This window comes from Lynx rufus, unplaced genomic scaffold (genome assembly GCF_022079265.1).
Source record: "Lynx rufus isolate CCGP_SWC_20201006 ecotype Redwood Valley unplaced genomic scaffold, mLynRuf1.p SCAF_29, whole genome shotgun sequence".
In the NCBI taxonomy this organism is placed as follows: Eukaryota; Metazoa; Chordata; class Mammalia; order Carnivora; family Felidae; genus Lynx; species Lynx rufus.
Genome location: NW_025814844.1, coordinates 3,071,804 through 3,099,352, shown reverse-complemented (window position 1 = coordinate 3,099,352; position 27,549 = coordinate 3,071,804). Strand labels below are relative to the sequence as shown.

The 27,549-nt window shown below is 37.0% G+C and overlaps 1 protein-coding gene across 2 annotated transcripts in view; it reads right to left on the bottom strand.

Moving 5' to 3' along the window:
• The window catches only part of PTPN2 (protein tyrosine phosphatase non-receptor type 2), an 86,382-nt gene that overhangs the window by 5,744 nt on the left and 53,089 nt on the right, over window positions 1–27,549 (bottom strand). The window contains exons 5-9 of one of the 2 annotated variants that reach the window (XM_047090209.1): window positions 23,679–23,816; window positions 15,184–15,393; window positions 13,459–13,611; window positions 6,627–6,808; window positions 2,138–2,239 (exon numbers count right to left, since the gene is read on the bottom strand). In XM_047090209.1, the coding sequence (XP_046946165.1) occupies window positions 2,138–2,239; window positions 6,627–6,808; window positions 13,459–13,611; window positions 15,184–15,393; window positions 23,679–23,816 (785 nt within the window). Of the gene's footprint in view, window positions 1–1,807; window positions 2,240–6,626; window positions 6,809–13,458; window positions 13,612–15,183; window positions 15,394–23,678; window positions 23,817–27,549 lie in introns of those variants that run through there. The other variant, XM_047090208.1, reaches the window with a different exon arrangement.

Sequence of the window (27,549 nt, the reverse complement as noted above, 5' to 3'; positions counted from 1 at the left end):
AAAAACTTAACACACTATCCTTCAGGATCTGCTTGAGAGGAAAGATGACTAACCCCTGCAGAAGTTTATCAACAAATGTTTACTACACTGAACATGATTGTTAAGATATATGACAAAAAACACCACTCAGAAGGAAAGAAAGCAGACAAAAAGCAAAGCTAAAATCCAGAATCCAGGGAAGCACATTTACCCTGCAAAGGGGCATCATTATCAGCATTCGTTTTTTGTAAGAAGTTTTTACCTTTTTGTTTAAGGCAAGGCTACTTTCAATTGGACACTCAGTATGATCTACCCGTATCTTACTTGCAGAGTAATATACTGCATTTTAGCAAATATAAACCAAGGCAAATTAGAAAGGTTTTAAACCAATAATGACGGGTCCCGGTACCTGAACACAGGTTTAATGCAGACAGACATAAAAAAAAAAAAAAAAGTCCCTCTTACCTCCTCTCCATTTAAAGGTTACAGGGCACAGTAATACTGAATTAGGACACAGGCACAAGTTACGTAAATCTTATTTAATATGTAGTACCACCTACATCCTGCTTTCAGACTTTCAGCATAATTTAACACATTCAAGAAGGCTACTCAAATCAATTCAAAATACCTACCTATACCAATGGTTTTCAAACTGTTTTTAAGATTTTAACTGTCCCCTTAAAATAATTAAACCTCATGCAGCGATCTTATGTAGTATATAAAATAGATAAAGCAGAGATGCTCTGGTTGAAAGTAAAGGCTGGTAGCTTGGAGTCCTTCCAACCACCTCGGGGTGACCCTTCAAAAATCCAGTAAGCGTAGTTCGAAAACCAGTGAAATAATGTGATTTTATTATATCAGTAATTAAATTTATAACAACTATTTAAAGTTTAAGCTAAACAAGTTAAACACTGAATGGAATGTTGGGATATGAAGAAGGCTAGCACTCAAATGAGCAGTTAAATTCACCAGACAATATGCTTTAAAAATACCCATTAAGAAGTTAAAGGGACAAGGTCAGGTTTGTACATCATCATACTATTTATTGAAGTAGAAAGAACTTGAAAAAATTTTACTTCAAAACTTCAGTAGAGTAAACTGAAACTGTGGATAATAAAATGCTGCTCCTTATTTTTATTTCCTAAAGCATGGTTTACCCCAACTGTAAATTAGGGTAATTACATTGAAATGTTCATGAAAAATAAACAGTATCCATCATGGGCTTTACAGAAACCAATTTCTTTACAAAGTCTTGAGACCAAATGTTACCTGACTATGCCAGTAAGGAGAATTTTCCTTCAAAGATATTTTTAGGGAAAATTTTTGTTTCTTTGTTTGTTTTTCTTTTTAAATTTGGGAAAACTGTAAAACATAAAAGAAATGCAAATATATAGTAAAAAGTGCTTATTTAAAGTTAGTTCTAACTGCTCATATCAAACTTCTCTTTAGGAAAATGTATCCAGTACAATTGAATCAACATACAATTTATTTTTTTTATGGTAACAGATTTTGCATATTGAGCTTTTAAAAAGTACATTTAACTACAAAAGTAAGATTAAATACTTATAAAATATATTTACCCTGAAATGATTAAGAATATAAAATGTTGATGCCCATGTCAACAGTACATTATACATTACACGCATTATTTAAAGGTCATTTTCTTTCCAGTAATAATGTAGATAAAACCACAATATTTATTGCTTGTTATCAAGTGCAGGTTAAAATCCAGATAGCCTCCAAAAACAAATCTTTGTTTTGAGGATTTCTCAATCTGGTCAGGTGAAATATTACACTGAACATGTACGAATACAGTTGCAAAATGTACCAGTTTTCAACAAGCATTCAAGTCTTTATTTCAGATAGCTGTTTACAGTTTGGGGACAGTGTCCTGAGATGTTGGGCTGGGGACTGAATATATCACTTGTCTGGTTGGTGTCTATTCTACCGCACCATTTCTGGGGTGTGAGGAGTTTGCTAACAGACAAACCCTTGTGACTAACGCAACACTGTCAGCTATTAGTGCGGGAGCTTGCAGGGCAGAACTGTTATTTATAGGACATTCTGCTGAAACAACAGTGTCCAGCCAACAAAAGCGCCCACCAAAATGACTGACACAAACCCCATCTTAGTGAGAATAGGTTGCCAATATAACCACCTTTTCCTTTTTCGTTCAGTCTCATTTAGCCTCTGTTTCATCTGCTGCACCTTCTGAGCCGTGTTAGCTTTTCTGTCCTCTCGAATACGTTTCCGTAGAACGCTAGAATACATAAAAACAAATGAAAGGAAGTGCATGGTAAGACTTAGTTACTCTAATGCAGAGGACCTAAGCCCAAATACCCACCTCCCAAGCCCCACATTTTTAAACTCGTTAAAACACTAGAATGAAAAAGGGGAGGATTTTCAATATTCTAAGTGGTCCAGAGATGTACTCTAATAATTCAACAATTTCTGGTACAATTTTCTATTAATAAATACTTTTGGCAGGACCTGAAAATAAGTATGGTGCTTTCTTTTGTTGAAATGTGAGCTGGAGGCTGTCAGCTTGTTTTCTTCCTAAGCAGCTGGAAGAGGTGAGGGATAAGAGTCCCTGGCATCTAAGCCACTTTTGTCTTCACGTGATTTTCCACAAAGGCCACTCATAAAAGCTATCTGCTTCAAACTTCCATGAAGATGCTACCATGGGATGCCTACCTATCTGTTTGTGAGAATACGTTGCTTATTTCACTTATTTGACACTTATTTCTAGCATCCATCTTCCTATTCAATACAGAATGTCTGTTCCAATGGAAGCTCTCTGACTCCCAAGACACACAGTCCTAGGGCACTGTAAAGAAGAATGGCTAATGGCAACATGTACATTACTATATCTTGCCTTTAAAAAAATTTCACAAACTCCATCTCCTCTTTTCACTTATTTCCTATAATACAGCAAAAACCTAACTAGTTTCCTTGCCTCTGAATTAAACATTATTGCCACAGTAAGTGTTCTTAAGTCCAGCTCTCTAGTTGTGTAGCTTGATTACAAATTTTGAATGCCTTGTCAGTCTACTACAATAAGAGCCAACTTCCCCCCCCCCCCCCCGCAGCTGAAATGTTTACCCTGAATCTAATAATGAGAAACAATCAGAGGAATCAAGATTGTGGGGTGTTCTAGAAGGCAACTGGTATAGCAGCTGCAAAGATGTCAAGGTCAGGCAAGGGGAAAAAAAGTGGTGGTGAAAAGTTCCAGATTAATGGAGACTAAAGACTAACATCAATCAAATACAATCCATGATCCCTGATTAAATCTTGAATTATTTCTTTAAATAGCTACAGAGACTGGGATCATGAAAATATTCCAAAATTAGATTATAGTGATGGCTTCACAACTCTATAAATGTACTAAATCCACTGAACTTATGCTCAATAAAATTATTTTTTTTTAAAAAGCTATAAGGTGGATCTTTTAGACAACTAGAGAAATTTGAATATACACTATGTATTAGATTATTTTAACAATGTTCTTTTCAATTCTGTTCTTCCATTTCTCCCTCCACTCGACCCCTAGAATCCCTCTATTCTTACCTTACAGCATTTAATTTACAGTAAATAAGTCATGTTGCTAATTTGGGATCTTGTTTTACTCCCTAAATATGTTGGCAACTTGAGGCTCTATTTTGCTTATCTCTGTGTGCCCTTTGAATTTTAATGTCTTCCTCACTTTACCTATCATATACCTGGGTATCTTTGGCAGTCTGAACTCTGCTGTAATGACTTGCAGAAATTATTACCTGAATTTAAAATTCATTATTAACAAATATGTGTGTACCTGCCAGTGAAAAGAAATTAAGTTGTATCCAAGTGCAGGTGAAACATATATAAAATATGTAAAAGATTACATGTACTTTCTCCTGCCAGAAGCCTGAGGCCAAACAACCAGTTTGCAATTCAGATAGAATCTTTAATAGATTATTTCATTTAAAAATTTCATTGCAATATAGAAGATAATTACAATTTTTATCCAGTGTTGATATTTACCATATAACTCCAATATGAGTTCACTGTTACATGATTATGTAATTAGTGCTTTAAATATTATGTAAGAGTTTAAGAGGTTTTCTTTCTTTTTTTTTTTTTTTGAGAGAGAGAGAGGGAGGGAGATAGCAAGTCGGGGAGGGGCAGAGTGAGGGGGAGAGAGAGAACCCCAATAGGGTCAGAGCCCAACACAGGGCTCGAATCCACGAACCATGAGATCATGACCTGGGAAAGAAGTCGGATGCTTAACCAACTGAGCCACCCAGGCACCCCATGAGGATTTTTTAAAGAGGATTTTTATGATATTTAGAGAAACTGATTGTGGTTTTGATTGGGTTGAAAACAGAATTCTTTCCCATGTAGAATAATGGAATAGAGGCTCTTGCTTTCCAAAAATGTACTATATGTTTTCAGGAATGGAACGAAAACAAGTACCAAGAGATGACATTACTTAATTTAAGAATGCAATTTGAGAGAAGTAAGAACTATTCTCTATTTGTGAATCTTTATTTACTTAGTTGGGCCTAAGGAAATTATGCCCATGTAATAACCTTCCCAGGTCTAAACAATTCTATGATTCAAAAGCCACAAATCGGTAGGGAACGATTCCTGTGGGCCCTTGCCTTCGGAAGGCCACGTGGAATTCCTTACAGTGGCACCAACAGCAGGCTACTACCAATACATGTCCTGACAGGCATACTTCATGCTATGCAAACACAAAGGAGAAGGATCCAAGTAACCCGACTTTTCATTTATCCAAACTGCTCTCCACTCAGTGACCTGGGTTTATGGGTTACACTGTAATTGAGAACACTGGCTTTTAAACTTTAACGGTCATCACACAAAAGTAGCCTCACACATAAATACACTTATACATGTACACAATATATATGCCAATGTATAGAATTACTATATTATGTAAAGATGTTAAAGTACTTAGCTATTATCTGTGATACTCTGATCTATTTTATCCTCTAATTTAAACTCTAATTTCTATTTTATTGTATTCTATTATTTAAAAAATGCTTTTTTATAACTCACTAAATTATTTCATGACTATAGGAATGTGACCTTCATTATGAAAAAACTGACTTGAAGGATATTTAATAATGAAAATGAAAGAAAACGTATTGTGTTCTATTCCCTTGAAACTGAAATTCCTTCAATAAGATCTTGATTTATTTTATTAGCCTCCCTAATGCAAAGCTATAAGATCAGTATTAAAATTTATTAGGATTGAACAATACAATTTTTCATGGCAATCTTTCTTTTATGCCCTTTCACTTTTCTACAACCTTGCTCTGTCTTCTCTGCTCACAATCCTTACTTTCCTACTGGGGCCCTGCCTCTGCTTTCAAGCCCGACCTGGTCTGCTCTATCCTGGGGGTGGGGGAAGCAAACAACCTACGTATGCACACACCACTTCCCCTGCCCCCAATAAAACCACCTCCGCAATCACTCTGTAACTCCTGAGTGGTTTTCCTCTTTAGGAAAGATTAAAAATCAACACTTTTGAAATACTAAGGATACCGATTCAATCATCAAGCCTGTGTTCCATTTAATTCTGCACATGGTACTAGCCAAAACAACAACATTAGGAACCTGAGAATCTTATTACCGATAAAGACAATTTAAAACAATTTTGATCTCTTGGTTTAAAAGTATTCTAATTAAAGTGAAAGAAGGAATAAATAAGCAACTTCATGCTTTAACTTTAGTTTAAAACCACTAGAGCCATAAAAAAGGAGTAACACTGCTAAGTCACTAAACTCTTCAGTACAATACATAATAACACATATGTATTTATTGTCATGTTACCTGTCATAGGATTTCAGGTAATTTTTACACTGGTGAAACACAGAAGTGAAGCTACTGTAATGTATAGGAGAACTCAATAATTTTCATGGTGCCCCAACATCCCAATGTTAACAAACAGGACTACAACATGCAATTTTCCACAAAAAGCTATTTGACAAAAAGAAGAGAGAGAACATCACTGACAGATGAAGAGAGGAAATGAATGAGCTCTTTCACTCATACCTGAGGATACCAGCTTCCTAACTGGTGAGAGATAATCAGAGCCTTAGAAATGGAAATGTTTAATTTAAAAACTGAAATCGTTTACAGATTCCTATGGCTTCAAAACTCAAAAAGTATAAAAGGGCATTTTGTGTAATTTTTTTTTTTTAAAAGACTCTTCCCCTTCCAATAATGGAACGATGTTTAAATATTCATTTAACTATTTTATCATTTCATTAAAGGCATATTATCAATTCCATTACAACCATAAATATGAACATGAATACTTGTACAAATGTTAGGTATTCGTACAACTTATTTTCTATATACTGTACGTTTTAGCATCTAATTATATTAACTTTATCGCACTCAAGTTAGTATTGAGTTAAGCCATTTTCCAACTGGTTTCTATCAGTACTGGCCTCATAATAGGGCCAAAGCGCTTTTGAGATCAACAATGTCATCATATACTACTCAAATACCCTTAGGTAATAAATAAGTGAATAGCTACATTAATTCAATAAACAAAAGTCCTATATTAGTTCATATCCACTGAATTTATTAAAATAAAAAGTCTCATCTTTTTAAGCATGCTATTGCCATCAGCTTACCTCTCGCTGTTCTCCTCCATGGTATCCTGCATTTTAGAGGATAGTCCTGTGTATCTGTCACCTGTCAGTTTTTCTTCTTCTAGGCCTATCCTATTCCCATTGTATTTTTCAGTCATTATTTTGGTTGGTGAATGATCAAAAGCAGGACATAAGTCTTCCTTAGAGAGTTCTTTCCACCGTTTCTAGGTAGGGAAGAGAAATGAAAAACAAATGCAAATACTAAAATTGTGGTTTTCTTTAAATAAGAAGGATATATGAATTGAAATTCTAGATTCAACTTAAGAAAACCCTGTGATGCTGACAAATAAAAAAAAAAGGCATTTTACCAAAACCTCTTGTAGATGGGTAAGTTCAAAATTAAAAAATAATATAGCATTTAATATTTATATACATCACTATATAGTTGAATCTTAATGAAATTTAGTGGACTTTAACCTATTTAAGATAAACTATACCAGGACCTCACCAAACTATGAGTCATAGGAAGATTTTAGCCAAAGCCGGATTCTGCTGGACTCCTAACCCACAGGTATGTTATCACTGGACACAGTGACCAAGATGGCAGTTGAATGTGATCTAGCATGTCCTAGTTCCTTGCCACAGTCTGGTCTGGTGGAGAAACAACAGTGAGATCTCCAGGCAGGTCTCTCTGATGCCAGAGGACTTTAATTTGGTTTTTTCCTACTACATATGCTAGCAGATTCAGGTAGCAAGCCCATCACCAGGCTAGAGAAAACTCTGCTAGCATGCTTGGACTTTATAGAGGAGGCGGGATTTAGACCAAGATGAAGAGAAATTCCATTTCCTTCATCTGTCAAACAGGCTGTCATTACCTGTTGTGATTGAGACATAACATGCCTAGCACCATGTCTGGCAAATGTTAGATTCCTTTGCCCTCAATGTCACCATCCCTTGTAAGAGAGAAAGAGGTACAAAGTGTACCTGGGCACCTGGAAGATGAAGGCAGTGACAAAGTGTTAGCCAGAGAGGGAGAAGACAAGCATAACCTCGGCATGGGAACACCTCAAGTCCTTCAAGGGCTGGGAACACAACAATCCATCTCTCTGACAATGACAAGACTAGAAAAGGTGGCAGCAAGAGCCAATGGTTTGGATGATCTGTGACTCTGAAACTGGTGCAAAATGACCTGGTATGGACAGGGGTGGCCCTCTTAGAAGATCCTATCACAGAAGCATGGAGTCTGGAATCTAATGAATAAGAGACTCTGTAACTTACTGCCTGAGGATTTTAATGTTCTTGAACAGAGATGTAACACTGTAATTTACACTAGTCTGGAACGTAGTGAAACAATCTTTCCCTGGAGTTGCTTTGGTTAAAAAACTGCATGGTTAAAAACAATGCTTATATACTCAGATTAAAAAAAAATCCCCGGAAAATTCACTGATACACTGATAAATTAGTTTTGAACTTGTTTCACTACCCTACAACAGAGGACTTAAAAAGGAAAAAGGCATTTTACCACATTCCACCTTTCCCATATATAGCTATTTTATTGCGATGCATAATTAATGTGTCTCTTTTTAAAAGTAATTTACAAAACACTTAGAGAATGTAAAATTTTGTAATTTGCTACATTTGGAGGACAGGGTGTAATACAGTATGGTACAATCTGACTAAGCAGATGAAGAACATGTGGAGCTTGGCCCTGAGAGATGAGGCCAGAAAGAAAGACATCAATGAAAGAAGTCTCTGAACTTATGTGAGAAATAATGGAACGGAACCAACCTCTCCTAAGCAAGGACCTCATAGGATGTGATGTAAACCACATCCAGAAAGAACATTCTGCCAGTATTTGAGAAACAGTTGTAATGAAACGTAAGAATAAGAGGTGTTTTTTAAAGTTTATTTATTTATTTATTTTGAGAGAGACAGAAACAGCATGAGTAGGGAAGGGAGGGAGGGAGGGAGGGAGGGAGAGAGAGAGAGAGAAAGAGAGAGAGAGAGAGAGAGAGAGAGAGAATCCCAAGCAGGCTCCATCCGCACTGCCAGCGTAGAGCCCAATTCGAGGCTCGAACCCACAAAGCCATGAGATCATGGCCTGAGCCAAAACCAAGAGTGGGATGCTTAACTGGCTGAGCCACCCAGGTGCTCCAAGAGTAAGATGTTTTCACTTCAGATGACTATGTCAGGTTTCTTTCTTCCCCTGTTTTACATTTTTGTTACTCAGTCCAGACAGCATTTTGTATATTGAAGATGCATGTGGGGAAACTTTTCAAGCACTTACTATACCCACACTGACCTAAAACTTCAACTGCACCAGCTCTTAATCCTCAGAAGAACCTCAGGAGGGAGGTGCTACCTCTGCTATGATTATCCCCTTTTACAGATGAGATGGGCTGAAAGAACAGAAGTAATTTGCCCAGGTTATGCAGCTAATGAACAGCAGGCCCAGATTTTAATGCTATAATCCCTGATTAACTGTACCTGTGAAAAGCTCATCAATTTCAGATACCACATAGTTTAAGAAAGTACCCAATAAAAATGTGAAATTGTCTCCAGAATTTAGGCTGTTCAAAAAAAAATTTTTTTTAAATTTCAATTCTTCACTGGGGTCCTAGTTATAACAACTTGGCCTTATACTTGGACAAAACTCAACAATGTCAATAAACAAAACAATGACAAAAATCAAGTCTTACTGGACCATTTCCCAGAATATGCAACAAATTTCAGAATCTGTCAACATGAAAAGGATTCAGCAAAAGGGATGGGAGTGGAGGAAAGGAGATATTTAATGCTAGTGAATTTTTAAAGAAAATGTCATTTTGCCATGTCTCTGGGCAGCAAACTCACTCAACTTTGCCTTCCCTGTGACCCACAAGCAAGCAGGCACTCCAGAATCATCTGCCTAGGCTTGTCACTGCTGACTGGTGAAGCCAAGGAATCAATACTGCATTCAGCTACTTCATTCAAGCTCTCATCTGAAGCTGTCCTGGAGGACAGCTTATCTGGACTGAGAGTTTCTCATCTCCCTTTCTAATTCTACACTCACACTGAACGAAACCCTACACATCACGTGCTGCCTGCACATCACCCTGCACAGTGCCTGCAACCCTACCCTACCCATCTTTCACTGAAGAAAGTCACTCGAAGGAGCAGTTAAACTTGAAACCCACTATAATTTGTTAAAAATAAATCATTTGCTTTAGTAGTAGTATCAAATTACCAACTAGAGATCTTACAAGATTAATTCTGAATTGCCAATCTGGATATTTTACTCTGTGAAGTTTGCTGTCATCATGGATACTGGGAGTGTGCTAATATGTGGTCATACCAGTAACTACAATGTGTTTTTATGCCCAGCCATGTGCCAAGAAAGATGTACGGTAAATGATATGTTTTTAGAGACAACTAGAACTTACCTGTATTTATCTACGTAGGTCAAGGTCATTGGAAATTCCCAATGATTACAATTATGTAGCATGTATTTATTGATTTCAGAAACAATCACCTTTGATGTGTATATTAACAGCTCTCCTTTCTCCTGACAGGTTCTAAATCACTTTCTATCCATATATGTCAAAAACCTTCATAGGAAGACTAACATAAAACTGTATCCAATAATGAAAATACCACTCACACAATACAAATCTAAATTAAGACTGAAGGTGAAGACAGATATCCCCTTTAGGAACAAATAACAGAGACTAAGAAATATGGTTTGGGTGCTGCTGAACAGACAGTTCTCTGGGGGGACACAGGTTCAGAAGTATCACCCTCCCACACCCCTGGCCACCATGCTCACAAAGAAAGAAGCTTCCTTCTTCTTACAAATATTAACTTTCCCTAAAATTCAGAGGTAAAGAGGAGGAGGTAGGCATATGGAGAGAAAGAAGAGTCTTTTTATAAATTGGCTATCATATCCTTGTATGTCAAAAGAGACAATTTCATGGGCTACAGTTATATTCATGCAGTTTGGGGTTTCTACATTAACTTTAGATCTTATAATTTAGGATCTTGGGGAACTTTCCTTTTCTTAGATTTTTATTCTAAGCTAAGGTTCTAGAACAGCACTGTCCAGTGAAATATAATATAGTGACATTTACAATTTTCAAATGTCTAGCAGCTGTGTTAAAAAAAGATGAATTTTAGCTATGTTTTATTTAGCCCAATATAAAAAACACTGTCATTTGAACATACAATCAATATTTTAAAGTGTTTTTTTTTAATTTACTTTGAGAGACAGAGAGGAAGGGAGGGACAGAGAGAGGGAGACAGAGAGAATCCCAAGCAGGCTCCACACTGTCAGTGCAGAGCCCAATACAGGGCTCAAACTCATGAACCGTGAGTTCATGACCATAGCCAAAATCTAGAGTCAGACAACCAACTGAGTCATCCAGGTGCCCTAGATATATAATCAATATTTTTTAAATTATTGAGACATTTTATACTTTTTCTCCCTGTATTTAATCTTCAAAATCTGGTATGTATTTTACACTTTAAGCAGATCTTGATTCCAACTAGCCATAATTCAAGTACTCAGTAACACATGTGGTTAATGGCTACAGTATTATAGCAAAGTTCCAGGAGGAGAAAAATATCTATGTAAGATAAACCCATATATATTTACTCATTAAAATACAGATACTCATTAATTATCATTATAATTAAAAAAATTACAGCACATATAAATTATAGGAGCCTTAAGATCATTTCTGTGGAAACTGACCCCTCCAAATGGGTAATAGGCTTTTCTGATCCTTAATACCTGAAAAATACAGAGACATTTCCAATGTCTTCCTGAAGAAGGGGCAGAGAATGCCTTGGGTTTGTATGAAGTGCTAATGAAGCCAAAAGGAGATTCTGATGGCTACACTGTACCAGATAAATTGAGACAGAAAAAACTCTCCCAAGTCACAAACTACACTGTCATAATAATAAAGACCACAAAAAGTATGTTCATAAAATTCATCTCTGTAGTGAAAAAGATTCTCAAAGTAAGTGTGTATATATTCTGAAACTAAAGAAACTTGAAAAAATTTTAAAGTGGAGGGAGAGATACTATCCAAAGGATGGCACACTTTCCCTACAATTAGTGTGTTAAGAACATCCAGGAGATGAGCAGTGAAACAACTAGGGAACATACAAGTGTGTGAAAAAAGTCTGGTATAACTACTTAACTTTTTTAAACTCCAGATTTAAACTGGAGAGTTCACTGGGATAAAAAAGACCTTTTCCTAATGGAAGAAGGGTCTCACGCTTTGTGGGCTAAGCTAAGCTACATACTACCTTGTGGACTGATGCAATATTTTTCTTTACTAAAGAGTATTCTTTAATGCTATATAAATATTTGAAAAAAACATTTTAAATGAACTTTATTTTTTTCTTTCTTCATTTTAAAGGTTTTATTTTCATTCCAGTTAACATACATTGTTATATTAGTTTCACGTATATCATTTAGTAATTCAACAATTTCATACATCACTCTGCACTCATCAACACAAGTGCACTTCCTAATCCCCATCACCTATTTAACCCACCTCCCCACCCACTTCCCTTCTGGTAACCATCAGTTTGTTCTCTACAGTTAAGTCTCTTGGTTTGCCTCTCTCTTTATTTCCCTTTGCTTGTTTTGTTTCTTAAATTCCACATATGAACGAAATCATATGGTAATTATCTTTGTCTCTGATTTCGCTTAGTATTATACTCTCTAGCTCCATTCATGATGTTGCCAATGGCAAGATTTTAATAAAACTTTAAATTTTTTTTTAACGTTTATTTATTTTTGAGACAGAGAGAGACACAGCATGAACGGGGGAGGGTCAGAGAGAGAGAGGGAGGCACAGAATCTGAAACAGGCTCCAGGCTCTGAGCTGTCAGCACAGAGCCTGACGTGGGGCTTGAACTCATGAACCGTGAGATCATGACCTGAGCCGAAGTCGGACGCTTAACCGACTGAGCCACCCAGGCGCCCCATGATTTTAATAAAACTTTAAAATCTCACCGGTAATAGTTTGTCTTGAATAGTTACAATTATACTAATGATGAGAAGAGTTAGCTGAGAAACAGAACTGCTTAAGAATATTTAAATGTCTCTGAAATCTACACGACACCTAACGTATATTTAATTCCATTATGACAGATGGTCTGATCTGAGTTATAAAAGGCGGTTTATTCAGAATATTCCTGTCTTGGCTAGTAATCACAGATATGAAAGAGCCAGTATATGTGTTCATAAGAGAAACATAAAGAGATTTTATCGACTTATGTTCAATGCTATGTGATCAGATCAGACAAGAAATGGGGGTCTGTTATTTCTGTTTCTATTGTACATTTTATGTTAGTACATTACACAGATTTCTGATTATCAGTCTTTGAACGTAGTCTTTGCAAATGTGGAATAAAAATATCTTCATGAGAGTACAGCCAGCAACCCAGAGAAACATAACTTTGTACTGGAATTTCATTATGTCTGCCATAAGTACTCAAGTTGCTCACTGTTATAAAATTATTTATTACATGAATTATTCTATAATCACAGGTCAGGTTTTTAATGAGCTGAAAGTACGAACAATTTCTGGTTTATTTTAATACTTAAATGCTTATACCCTCCTTACATAAACATTTCGCTTTCTTTAATGAAATCTTATTCCCACTGGGGCTTTTGAGTAACAGGAAGGATTTAACATGAGGCTGAGGTATGTATGAGGCAATAAGCTTAAACTTTAGTTTTAAGACAGCCAGCTGGATTTACCACGTGAATGTAAATATGCTTTTTGGAAGGAAGGGAGAAAATATGTGCTTAAATGAAGTGCAGTTATTTGATGCTAATCATATATAATACACAGGTATTTTTGCCCCTAAAAAAATTTACCTGTATATTTGAATCTCCCTTTATAAATTTTGCTCCTTCTATTATAGTCATATATGAGAATCTGAGTTGGTCTGGTGTCTGAATAAGTCCCATTCGATATTTTCTCATATTCAGTAACAGTTGTTTAATGTTAATATCATCTCCTTTTTCCATCTGCAAGAAAGGTAAAAATTATTCACGCCTTCTGTTGTTAGGGTCTAGGGAAAAGAAGCAATACAGGATAGCTGCTAAGCGCTTTACAATGAGCAGTGTGTGTCCCCCAAGAACAAGAAGTTACCACTGCAGCTGTAACTCTTTCTGTACAAATCAGGCACCCCAATCCACCATCACCCCCACAACTCAACTGTTCAAGCAGTAGGTGGAAGCCTTTAGCTGATATACAACTGATTCCAAACCAATCACAGAAATCTCATTCAGTTTGGCCAGTGTTTGCCTAAGGAAGATTTATGGCCAGTTCTGGCTTAATGTAAAGATAAACCCACTGAGATTAGTGCTCTTCTTTTTTTCTTAAAGGTCTTGGCAGAAATAATTTTTTTTTTGCCCAGTGCCCTTCTGCCTTCATGTCTGTGTCCAGTAGCCACCTAGAGATGGTGGAGAAGACAGAAAGAGCCTAGATGCACTATGACACTGTTGAGTCGCCCCACCAGCCCTGGACTATAGATCTGGTATTATAACCACCGTACTCCTCACCACAAATGAAAAACAAAAAGTGGAAGTTATGTTTGGCAGGGAATAGGCACAAACACACAATCCAGTTTTTAATATTCACCATTAACTGCATAGACACCAGAGTTTTTAGACATGTCAAAGTTCACTTTAATGTAACACTCTGGCTTTTTTTTAAGCATCTTTTTAAAAAAATTTTATCTTATTTTTAAATCAAGTATGTTCTATGCCCAACATGGGGCTTGAACTCATGACCCTCAAGATTAAGAGTTGCATGCTCTATTGACTGAGCTAGCCAGTAACAATTGGCTACATGTAACAATTGTTACATGAATTGCCATATAACAATTCAGTTTCTGATTGAGGTATATTACATATAGGCAGAGTGGTAAAGTAATACCGTAGGTGTATTAAGACTCAACTATTCTTATACTCTAGAGGTGCTCTGTACCCAAGTAAGGAAAAATGGACATTTAAAAAATGTCCTGTATCCAGGCTGGGGCTGGGAATGGGGTGGTGAGAAAGAATACAGCCCTTGGGGGCACATATCAGAGTCTCAGGGGACTAACAATACTAACATCTATTTGTATCTCACAAAATACCAGAGACTCTTCAGAGTACTCTAAATGTATTAATTCATTTAATTCTCACAACACCCCCGTGAGGAAAAGTGCCATTATCCTTAGTTTGTAAATAAGGAAACTCAGGCAAGAGAAATGAAGTGCTTGTCTGAGGAGGCAGGAATTCAATATTACGTATCAATTTATATTTGAGAAACAAAGAGGGAGGAGGCTTATTGTTTTTGTAATATAAAGCTACCAGGAAAAAACAAAAAAAAAGTCTTCTGGGACATCTCTAGAATCACCTTGGACACAGGACCAGCACTCTCACAAATAAGAGGCAGTTCAAAGGGTATGAATGAGGTTTGTTTAGGTTTTTCTGAAAGAAGGCAGAAGTTTGAAAATCACAGTTCTGGGATAGTGGTATTAGAGCTTACTTCTGCCAGTGGAAACAGTAAAAATTAAACAAGACTAAAATTAGATCATAAGAAGCACTTACCAGAACAAGACAGGTATCTACTAGAGAAAAGGTGCCTGACCGCCCAATGCCTGCACTACAGTGGATCACTGCAGGCCCATGTTCAGGATTCAGGGAACCAGATTCTCTCACTTTAAATAAGAAATTGAGAAATGAAGCTGGTGATTCAGGGACTCCAAAATCTGGCCAGGTAGTATAATGAAAGTGAGATATTGTTCTGGTTTCACCACTCTACAAAGTGAAAATCAAGGGGGGAAAAAGTTAGTTCTAATTTCTTAAAAAAAAAAAAAATTATTTCAGAGAGATTATGTATTTTGTGTAATGCTTTTAATCCTTATGGACTTTTGTACCATGATTTTTCATTTGGTTTCTGATAATCACTCACACAAGTTTGGAGTTCTTTAGGAGAATCTGGAATTTATTAATAATAGCTAACATTTCTAAAACATTATTTCACAGGCATGTTCTAAGCTTTTTATGTATTCAACTCATACAACAATCCTATTAAAATTCATTTTCTAGATGAGAAAACCGAGGCCAAAGGTTAAGCAATTTACCCAAGGTTACAGATTTAGAAAACAGCAGACCAGAATCGGAAGCAGTAGTCTGGGTTCTTAGCCACTAACCTGAACCATACATATTGCCAGGATTTTAATTCATATATCGTGGGTTTTTTTCTTCCATTAAAAAAAAATTCTACCAGTATAATTTTACATTCTTTAGTGGTTTCCTTTTTAAGCACTCCCAAGATTTTTCAGATATAATTTTTCTCGTTATACCAGTCATCTTGTAGATTGTGCTACCCAGGCTCAGAGAAGCAACTCAAGAATTAATTTAAAGAAACAATCTTCACATTTTTTATTGAAATTGCTCTTCTAATTGCTGCTTTTCCCCATGGCAATAATTTCCAATCCTAAAACTGTTTATATGACTCTGTGATGTGCTAAAATGGTTTACCAATATGCTAAATGCTTCCTGTCTCTTAAAGCCTGCCTGGCATTCACTATCACTTCCTGGATATTCCTGATGAGCTTTATTTCTGACTAACTCATTATGAAAATGTTCCTAAGCTTCTGCCAGCTGCTTTTGCCCCAAGGAGCACTTCGGTGCCTTCCTGTCTTCATTTCTGTAAACGAAGCAGTAACCCTCAAGCATGTCTTCTGCACAATTTCTCAGTTTCATTATAGGACGTTTTTGGAGGGAGAAGCCATATAAGCAACATTTAAAAAAGTTATTTTTAATGGTTAAGAGCTAAAGATTATTATTACAGCATTGTGCTTTTGGTACCAGTTTTCAAAATTAAGGTTAACTTTCATTTTTTAGAAAATAAATTTTCCTTTTTTTTTTTTTTAAATTTTTTTTTTCAACGTTTTTTAATTTATTTTTGTGACAGAGAGAGACAGAGCATGAACAGGGGAGGGGCAGAGAGAGAGGGAGACACAGAATCAGAAACAGGCTCCAGGCTCCGAGCCATCAGCCCAGAGCCTGACGCGGGGCTTGAACTCACGGACTGCGAGATCGTGACCTGGCTGAAGTCGGACGCTTAACCGACTGCGCCACCCAGGCGCCCCCTTTTTTTTTTTTTTTTTTTTAAGTAGAGATTAAGACTCCCAAATCCCAAATTTGGTTAAAATACACTGCAGAAACTTTTTAATTTCAAATTATATACTTCCAGTGATTGATTTTTCTTAACATTTGGCTTTCACAATTCCAAAGATACTCTGATCCATAGGTTCTCAATATACTGAAGGTACTAGATGATTTCTCTATTATTAACTAAAGTGACCATTGGGATTACTAGATTTCAAATCATTTCCTTTTAAATTCCAAAGTAAGCATGGTAAGTGAAAGAAGCCAAACTCTAAAGGCTATATACTATATAATCCTATTGATATGACAGTATGGAAAAAGCAAAATTATAGGGATAGAAACCAGCTCAGTGGTTGCCAGCAGCTGGGAGTGGGGTAAGGCTGACTGTACACAGGCAACCTGGGAAAATTTGTAAGACTCACAGGGGGAAGGTGATGGAGCTGCTCTGTACTTTGATGGGGGAGGGGTGTTATACAATTGAATGCATTGTCAAAACTCAGAACTGTACACTGAAAAGACTGTATCTTACTATATATTTAAAAAAAGGGAATTAAAAGTACTTTATTAAAAATGATATTTAAAACATTCCAAATTAAGAAGGCTAAACTTCAGTTTACTCTTACAAAGCCATAAATGGACACATAACAACACAACACCAACAGAGGAATGGGCTAAAGTGGCTGGTCTCTGGCTGGCTCAGAGCCATAGAGAACTCAGTCACATTTTACTTTAAATGGGGTCTAAGACTTCAGTGGGAGTGTTTAACCCCTTTTCTCCCCTGACAACTGCCCTGCTGTGGTCATCTGCCACTATGCAGTGCTGACAATACACAGCAGGGCCAGACTTGATCCATATGAGCTCCAAGCAGGTCCTGTGTGGACCTGCTGCAGCGCCCAGGTCTCAGAGGGGTGGCACCAGAACCCCGCTCTCCTGCGAGCCGTGCTCTGCAGGGTGTGACTCAGTGTTCCCAAGTGGTTGTATGCTCACTTATTGCATCACCTCCTGGCTCAAAACCTATAGCCAACCCACAATCCTGAGCAACTGCTTCCTTTTTCTCTGCTTGTATGATTTTGGCTCAAGACTAGCAGTCTCTTGATTTTTTTCAAATTCAGGTCATGCTGTCTGGGATACTCAAAGTCGGTTTCCAGAAATGTTCACGACTGTTTGTATGATGCAGTCTTCCCCACTAATAGATTTTTGAGAATCAGTCTTTTTCTTTCCCCTAACAGGACCAAATTAAAGAACTTCTTGAGAAGTTTAGTTTTATTAATGTGCCCCTACTGAAACAAGATTCAAAATCACAGCTCACAAAAATCATACAGTTCCCAACGGACCACTTCATGAAGCAATAAGATCCATATGTTTAGTACTGAGATAAAAAAAGGAATGTTTATATGCTTGATTAGATCTCTTTTCCCTCCTCTTCATGCTGGAAAAAAAATGAGAGGAGGGAAAAAAGGGTAGCCAAAGACTAGAGAGCTAAAACAAAATTCATCTTTATTCCAAACAAGCTCTACACGTAGACTTAACAATTTTTGACAAACTCCTTATTTCAAAACTAGTGGAAGCAGCCTTTTCTTCTCCCAGGTTACCAAATCACATCAGTCCTCCTGTGCTGCCCAGTTGGCGTCTTCCATTCCCTCCCACTGCTGACCTCACACCCCATGCACACCTGGTTGCAACCGCAATTAGGTGGCTGCCCCCGTCTCCATCCCCATGTGCACATGCCTGCCAAACCTTCTTTGTAAAATGCTGTGTTATGTATACCACACTGCAAAAATGTCAGTGGTTCACTGCTCTTTTTAAGACAAAATCTTATTTACAGTTGTTGAAGGAGAATTCTATCCTTGAAGGATATCTAATTCATTATATATGGAAGCCAGGAAGATAATCTATGAATTGAGTCAGCTATGGCAATTTAAGTGTATGCTACCTAAAGTGATTCAAATTCAAGTTTAACTATTATTTTATACAGATAAATAAGATTATGAATTTTCTATTTATATTTCTATTATAAAGAAATCTATATAGTTCTTTGGTCCTAGGCCCAATTATTTTCACACTTCAGGTATTTACAGAAGTACCAAGATAATATTCCCAGAAGACTTTCATTAGCCCAATACTGTCATCTGTAAATGGTTACAAACAGTACTTACCTTATAAGGCTATTGTGAGGAATAAATGAAACATTAAATGTAAAGTACCCAACTTATGCCTGCACATGGTAAATGCTTAACAGATACCTTTTCTGAAATAATTATACCAATTGCTTCTATTGTAGCTCCTAAAAAGCTCCTATCAATTGTAAGCCTCTCCACATTTCCAATGTTTTGGAAATATGTACTTAATACTTCCTCTACATGAAGGAGTAGCGAAGTTTGGGAACCTTATCTCCTAAATGCAGATTTTTTTTTTTTTTAATCAAATCTGTATCTCACTGTAAGTGCCTTAGTTCAGTCCCTCATCAATTTTTGCCACGATCATTGTACAATCTGTATTAAAGATTTAGTTACTGCAATTCATTTTGAAAGATGAACAGAACTCACTAGATCAGGAGGAGAGTGAAAGAAACAGGTAGGCATGGGGCTTGCATTCTAAGCAGAGAGAAAAGCAATACACAGAGGTGCGGGCCCCCAACCAACAACCTGTTTGAGAACAAACCCTGAGTGCCTGAAGGAGATGGAGGTGGACAAGTAGGAAGGACCAGGCTGTGCTGGGCCCTAGACTTCTGCATTGTCCACAGAAGGATTTAAAAAAAATTTTTTTTTTTTTAACGTTTATTCATTTCTGAGAGACAGGCTGTGAACAGGGGAGGGACAGAGAGAGGGAGGGAGACACAGAATATGAAGCAGGCTCCAGGCTCTGAATTATCAGCACAGAGCCCAATGCAGGGCTTGAACCCACGAACTAGGAGATTCTGACCTGAGACGAAGTTGGACGCATAACTGATTAAGCCACCTACACGCCCCTGCAACAGAAGGATTTTTTAAGAGCAAGGTGGAAGGATCATGACTGTGTTTTAGAATACCACATACTCAGTGCAATGGCAGAGGGGAGCACAAAGTTAACAGGTAAGGACTATCCACAGGGAGCTGAGAACCTTGTTATGGAGTCAAAGTAAATACCTATACTATAAGATGGTAAAATTTAAATTATGGAGAGAAGTGTAAGACGATCATAGCTGTCAAGAATGAATGTGTCAGAGATAAGTTGAGAAAGACCTAAGTAAGGAATGGGTCACAAGGTGGTACTGAAGGATGTGCAGGATATAAATAGGCAGAGAAGAGAAGATAACATTCCAGGTGGGATAAACTGTTTAAACTATTCTGAATCAAATCCCAGCTGAGCATCACAATAATTAGGCACTCATCCTGTTTTGGGCAACTCTACAGGGACAGAGAAATAGAAGGCAGCCAGCATTACAATAGTATTCCTGGAACTTGATAAACATAAAGCTGGCCAAAAATATTATGGAAAATAGTGAAGGGCTACTGAAAAGAAAATCCTGAAAGACAAATAAGCACTCTAGATGACCTTATATTTTAAAAGCCCTGCAAAAGCTCCTTCGTAGCTTAAGCCACGGGGCCACTTTAAAAGCAAAGATGGAATCTCTTCATTCAGGGGCAAAAGTTCAGACTCTTAGCTCTGATGAAGACACTGAGAAGTGTCACTGGCGTGCAGCTTTACTGCTCTCTTAGACCAGAGGCCTCTAAAAAAGCAGGGTCTGCACAGACAATAGCCCTGGCCTCAGACCTGTTAATACATACAAGTCAGACTCCTTTAGAAGCAAACTGGTTCTCTGCAGCTCAGGGTGAGGTGGGTGACCACTCACCTACTGCACTATCACCTTTCTCTCTCTTTTGGTATTTGTCTCCCTCAACTTGTTCTGGTCAACTGCCCTTGCTCCTGCAGTCCTTCCCAACTCAATAATATTACAAAGGAAACAGACACACACAACTAAAGCTAATAATTATAACTCTTGCATGGAGTCTTAGGCCTATTAACAGCATTAATTCACTTGACCCTTACAGCAACCCTCTGAGGTACGTGCGTCCTTATCCTCATTCTGTAGATGAGAAACTGAGGCATAGAGGGTAAATAGTGGGACCAATCATACAGCCAGGATTGGCAGAGTTGGAATTTAAACTCAGACCATCTGGTTCCAGAACTGAAATACCTAGTTAAATGCAATTCTGCTTCTCACACTGAAATGCTACTTTATTCTTCTAACATTCCTAGCTCTTACTAAAGATTGTAAAGTAGAAGGTAAACATAATATTGCTATTAATTATGGTGGACTCTGAACCAGGCCAATAAGAAATCTCACAGTTGCTAGCAACTAAAACACATTTTTGGCCAATGGTTGGCCGGCCAGTTCACATGCGGGCCTCAAATCCAGAAAGATGCTTCAAAACCAAGGGTTTTCCTTTACTTTGACAATTCATACTTTTTTCAAAAGACTTAGCCCCATATCATTACAAGTCAGGAGATTTGGATTTGAGTTCTAGAGCCTGTCACTTATTAGCTGAATAATCTATTTATGGAAAAAATCCTATAACCTAATGGATTTTAGGTTTTTAAAAAATACATGAGGGTGCCTGGGTGGCGCAGTCGGTTAAGCGTCCGACTTCAGCCAGGTCACGATCTCGCGGTCCGTGAGTTCGAGCCCCGCGTCAGGCTCTGGGCTGATGGCTCGGAGCCTGGAGCCTGTTTCTGATTCTGTGTCTCCCTCTCTCTGTGGCCCTCCCCCGTTCATGCTCTGTCTCTCTCTGTCCCAAAAATAAATAAACGTTGAAAAAAAAATACATGAAATACAGAGATATTAAGAATATTTACTCTATCAAATCATAGGAAGAATATGGGTCAAGTGATATATACGTAAAACTGCTTTGCAAAATGATAAAATACAAAAGTCATTCTATTTTATCATGTTAATCAACTCTTAATTAGGATAGGTTTCAGAAACAGGGAAAAATATCTATGACCCTCTCCATCCAAATTAATTTTAAAAAACAAAAAATTTTTTTTTCAACGTTTATTTATTTTTGGGACAGAGAGAGACAGAGCATGAACGGGGGAGGGGCAGAGAGAGAGGGAGACACAGAATCGGAAACTGGCTCCAGGCTCTGAGCCATCAGCCCAGAGCCTGACGCAGGGCTCGAACTCATGGACCGCGAGATCGTGACCTGGCTGAAGTCGGACGCTTAACCGACTGCGCCACCCAGGCGCCCCAAATTAATTTTAATGCCAAAGCAGATGAGGTACTTGGGATAAATACCAAGAGAAGATGATTCAGAGAACTATGAGAAGTTTATGGAAAAGCAGTTCTGTTTCTGGGAATAAGCACTGCACAAACAGTTACTGATGTATCTCAGGGCAACTTAAGACATACGTAAATGGAATAGCTGGTGCAAAATAACTACAGTAAGGGAAATTTATAAATAAATCTAAGCCTTGTAATTCCCAACCCTGAGACTTCTTTTTTTTTTTTTTATTTTATAAATTTTTTTTTTCAACGTTTATTTATTTTTGGGACAGAGAGAGACAGAGCACGAGCAGGGGAGGGGCAGAGAGAGAGGGAGACACAGAATCGGAAACAGGCTCCAGGCTCCGAGCCGTCAGCCCAGCCTGCGGCTTTATGTTTAAAGGCCAGCTTTATGTTTATCCAGCCTGCGGGGCTCGAACTCACGGACCGCGAGATCGTGACCTGGCTGAAGTCGGACGCTTAACCGACTACGCCACCCAGGCGCCCCTCAACCCTGAGACTTCTTAGATAACCTAAGAGATCACATGAAAAGCTTAGTTATGGATGTCATGGGCAGTTGGGAGTGGGCCCTAAGCACACTATGTGCACCTGTGCTTAGAGTGGGCAGCAAAAAACAGAGGGGTTCCAAGAGATCAACTATACAAAGTATTTCTACATAACTAAAAGTGTGTGTATTTGTGGTGTGTGTGTGCATGTGTGTGCGTGCGTGTGCATGCACGTGCACACTTTATATATCCCTTCTCTATAAAGCTTTTTTTGGACAATGATCACATATTAATCACTTAATTCAGTTAATGGTTAACTGAAACAGATGTATTCCTGAAATTATTTTTTGGCAAACATTTTCCTATTTTCTAGTTTCCCTAGCTCCTAAGAGCATCTCAGAATCACTCTCATTTCATATTTTCCAGTTATCCCAATTACAACACAAGACAGGTAGATGGTAAAAGGGGGGAGAAACGTCCTGATCCCCAGCTTAACAGCAGCAGGTTCACAATCCACCATGTACACATATCTCAACCAAAAAATAAGGAACAATTCTTATATTTCTGGAAAAGATCCAAATAAATGTTCTTGAGACCATATGCTAAACTTATTTCACCATTTCCCTCAAATTTCTCTGTGGTGAATCATTCGAATGAACAACATTCCAGTAAGTTATTTTCTTGAATAGCCTGCTACTCTTGTAAGTACCAAGTGCCATGGTGTTTACTGGGCACCTATTCTGCATCAGGTGCTTTGCATACACCGCTTCATTTGATTGCCAAAACAGCCCTGAAAGGGAGCTATTACAATCTCCACTTTACAGATGAGGAAAGTTGAGAAACAGGTCCCAAGGACATTTAAACTCAACAGCAGAGCTGGGATTTGAATCCAGGGTGGCCTGATTCTAAAGCTCTCTCCCTCTCAATCCCCAAGAAATTTTAATAAATTATCTTCAATCCTCATATATCAAGCTGAACTTTAAAATTCTTAACTTCTAGGTTTTCTCAGGAGTCCTCAGAGAGCTACCATAAATATGAAACATAATGATTATGATTATATAGTATTATAGACAATATCGAAATGTATGTGCAGCCCCAAGCTTCAAATCTAATGACAAAGAATAATTCAGAAAATCAACACATAAGGTCCAATCTTTTGGGATGAAAAGTCTTACATTGATATTTTCTAACTGCAGTAGATGTACTGTATAATATGACTTCACATCTTCTGACAAGAACTTCACACTGAATCCTGTTTCTTTAAATAGCATCTCTCGGTCATCTTTTGTTGGCCAGTACTGTGCACATTTAACCTAAATTTAAGAATATGTATATATTAGTTCACAGACATGATGAAATCATAAAAAGCTGGGAAAGGAAGACAAACCACACACATTCATGCTATATTTTTTTCAAGTACCCAAATCTATGAACAATTACACTATGTTTGATGCTTAATGTATTTTAAGAAGATTGACATTTTTATAAAGCAGGTTTGCACAATGTTCCTGTAACTTATACTAAAAAAGCCATAAACAGGTAGGTATGTTCATAAAATAAAAATGAATCTGTCACTTCTAAAGCATGGTAACCTACAGTTTAACATCATATTGGTATTCACTTCACATTTCTAAAAGTATCAACCTCTTGTACGAATCTTTTTTCAAACAGTATTGAAAAGGCTTTATTTTACAAGTATTTTCTAAAAATATCCACGAATCTGCTACTAAATACTACTTATTCTGAAAATAACATTGTATATTTACTTACTAAAATTAAGTCAGAGAAGCAAATCAGAAGATAAGCTCCCTCTACCTAGAGTTGTTACATTGTGGCAGAATTACTGATATGGAATTCCTATTTGTGACAATAAAAGCATCTCCCCCAAAGCCAAATTATGAGGGCACCAGACTGAGGCAAGGTGAGATAAAGAGCCACTTCATCAGGAAGAATGCACCAGAAAAACAACGTTATAAAATAGGGCCACTTCTCCCTGTCCAAATCAGAAATGACTACAAATCACAAACAGTAACAATACCTCCAAACAAATGAATACTATGAGCTGGTACTTCCAAAGGTGCTAAAAGACATTTTAAATATGATACAAGAAGTGAAGAGAGTAAATGAGAATGAGAACAACTCAGAAATGATGTCACAGGAAACATAAAAAAAAAATTAGGAATCAAAGAACATATCAATTCTGAAATGAAGACTAAATTGAAAGGCAAAGAGGTGTGAATAAATGCTGCAGATATTGTCTCTGGAGAAAAAGATGAGGAAAGGAGGACATTTCTGAAATAAAAAAGAAATGAAGAAAGAGACATAGGATTTGAGAGAAAGTGACAAATATAAAAATAAGCAAAGAAAACCTAACATGCGTAATTGGAGGACCCAAAGAAGAACATCAAAGCAAGCAAACAGAAAATACTTACAAGTATAATCAATACATTTTTCTTTAAAAATCATATACTGAAAGACCACACTACACACTTGGAAAAATCTGAACCAGAATGACCAACCCAAAGACATATTTTGGTAAAGTTAATGGAATTTGAAGAAAAAAAAATTACTTTGAGTAACCTAGATAAAAAAAACAAAAACAAAAAAAACCATGTGACTTATAAAGGAAATAAAATACGATGTTCAATTTACTTTGGCAGTAATTTGCTATGCCAGGAGGAAATGGAGTAATAATGTATTTAAGTTGCTCAAAGAAAAGCAAATGTGAGCCAAGATTTTATATCCTGCCAAAGTGACTTTTAAGCATTAAGACAGCAGATAAACTGTCATTGACAGGTAAGAAATCAGGAACTCTAATGCCCATGAGTCCTTCCTTAGGATCCACTAGAGAATGAGCTATCGACAGGACAACTGGAGAGACATCAACAACACTGGCAATGAATATCAAATATATATTTACACGTAGAACTAAGAGCTTAAAAGGGATATGAAAGAGACTATAGTATGTTATATACTCTGAAAACGTAGGTAAAATACAACTTAAAAAACAGAAGAAGATGGAAAAAATTTTAAACTTTTTTAGTAATTACTTTGGTATTGGAGTTGATACCCTAATTATGAGTATTTTTGGTGTGTAATATGGAACAAAGGTAAAGAGTCATTATAAGATATTCTTTATCCGTAGTGTCTTTGAGGAGCAGGATTCATAGTATGGAAAAAGGAGATAACAGATACAAGGTAGAAAGGGTTAAGCCAACCCCTACAGTTCTAAATTTGAGTCAGAAGTATCAGTATGAACCCTTGAAGTATGTTATCTAACACACAAACATATTTTTTTCTTAGCTGTCTTCACTGAAAAGCTCTAAAAACAATGACCAGTCCAACATCAAACATCCCTATTTTTACTGCCATCTTGAAATACCATTGCCCATTAAAAGGAAACCAAGGCTCCTTAGAGACATGGTTGACTCTATGAAGAAGAGGTTAACATAAGCTTCAACAAGTAGTCATTCCAGATATTAAGAAAATTATTAAAGACTCTTTGGTTTTGACTCTTAGGTTTCTGACTCAGAGCCCAACTTGAAGAGATTTCTGCCAACCAGTGGAGGGTTAATTAGAATACTAATAAGGATAATACTATTATTATCCTTATTATTATTAAGGATAATAAGGATAATAATATTAGAATACTAATAAGGATAATAACTGCAATGGAGTGAAATGAATCAAGTATGTTTGAATCTATGAGTTCATAATAATTGATCCCCTCCAGTGCCTGCCCCACACCAAAAAAAACCTACCTGGTCACCTGTTGAGGACACTAGGAAATGAACTCTATTTTGAAAACTGCTTTTCCTATATAAAAGTGGTCAACTAACAAGAATGGAAGTTTCTCTTTATAGAAGTATTCCAACAAAAATTCAAAAAGGAATGATAAAATTGAAATACCACTATTTCATAACCCCTAATTAATTAAGGAACTAAGTAAGCCCTGACCAGCAATGACCGCTAACACCATAAAAAGACATTATGGGACTCTTCACAAAGTAATACCACCCATCTTCCCCAAAATAATTAAATTTGAATCTTATTAAGTATCTAGATCCAAGCACTATAAATATGATTTCTAATTTCCATGGGCAGTCTTCTTTTATTAATTAGTAATTATACTCCAAAAAGAGAGATGAGACTTATAAATCATCTAGTTTGCAATGCTGCTCAAACTGTTCAAACAATGTCATCATCACTTAATTTTTAAGTCACACTGAAAACCATGAAAAAGCCACCATAAAAAACTATGCTGACATTGCTGGACATTCTGGTATGTCAGTGCCATTTCAGATTAGAAAGAGAGTAGAATAATTTGTATCACTATTAAAAGCCACCAACTATGAATTTAGAAGATAGTAAGAATCAGGCATCTGAAGAAGTAGAACAGTCCAAGATCTTAAGGCTGGAAGAGATCTTACAGACAATACTTTCCAATTTGCTTCTTTGACAGAAAAGGAACCTAAAGCTACAAAAGTTAAAGACTTAAATAATTATTAATACTTGTTTAGACTGCACCTAAAGTTTTAATAAATTTATACATTTCCATACTGATACATGTAAATTTACACGTCTCATGGCCTAAGAGCCAATTAAAATTTATCAAGATTAAAAAAAACCAACCCTGTGACTTTAATCTTTTATAAAATTTTCACGATTTTGATAATAGTAAATTATAAATTTTTAGAAATTTATTTATTTTGAGAAAGTGTGTGAGCAGGGGAGTGAGGGGCAGAGAGAGAAGGAGAGAGAGAAGGAGAGGGAGAGGGAGAGGGGGGGAGAGAGAGAGAGAGAGAAAATATTCCAAGCAGGCTGTGGGGCCTGAACCCACAAACTGTAAGATCATGACCTGAGCTGAAATTAAGAGTCAGACACTTAACTGAATGAGCTACCCAGGAGCCCCAATAAACTATAAAAATTCTAATAAAGCCTAGGGATTCCAAAGATCTATGTATCACTACTGGTCAATATTTGTTTCATGACATTTACATCTTGGAGGGTAGTGGTGTGCAATCGTTACCTAAATGCTTACAGCAA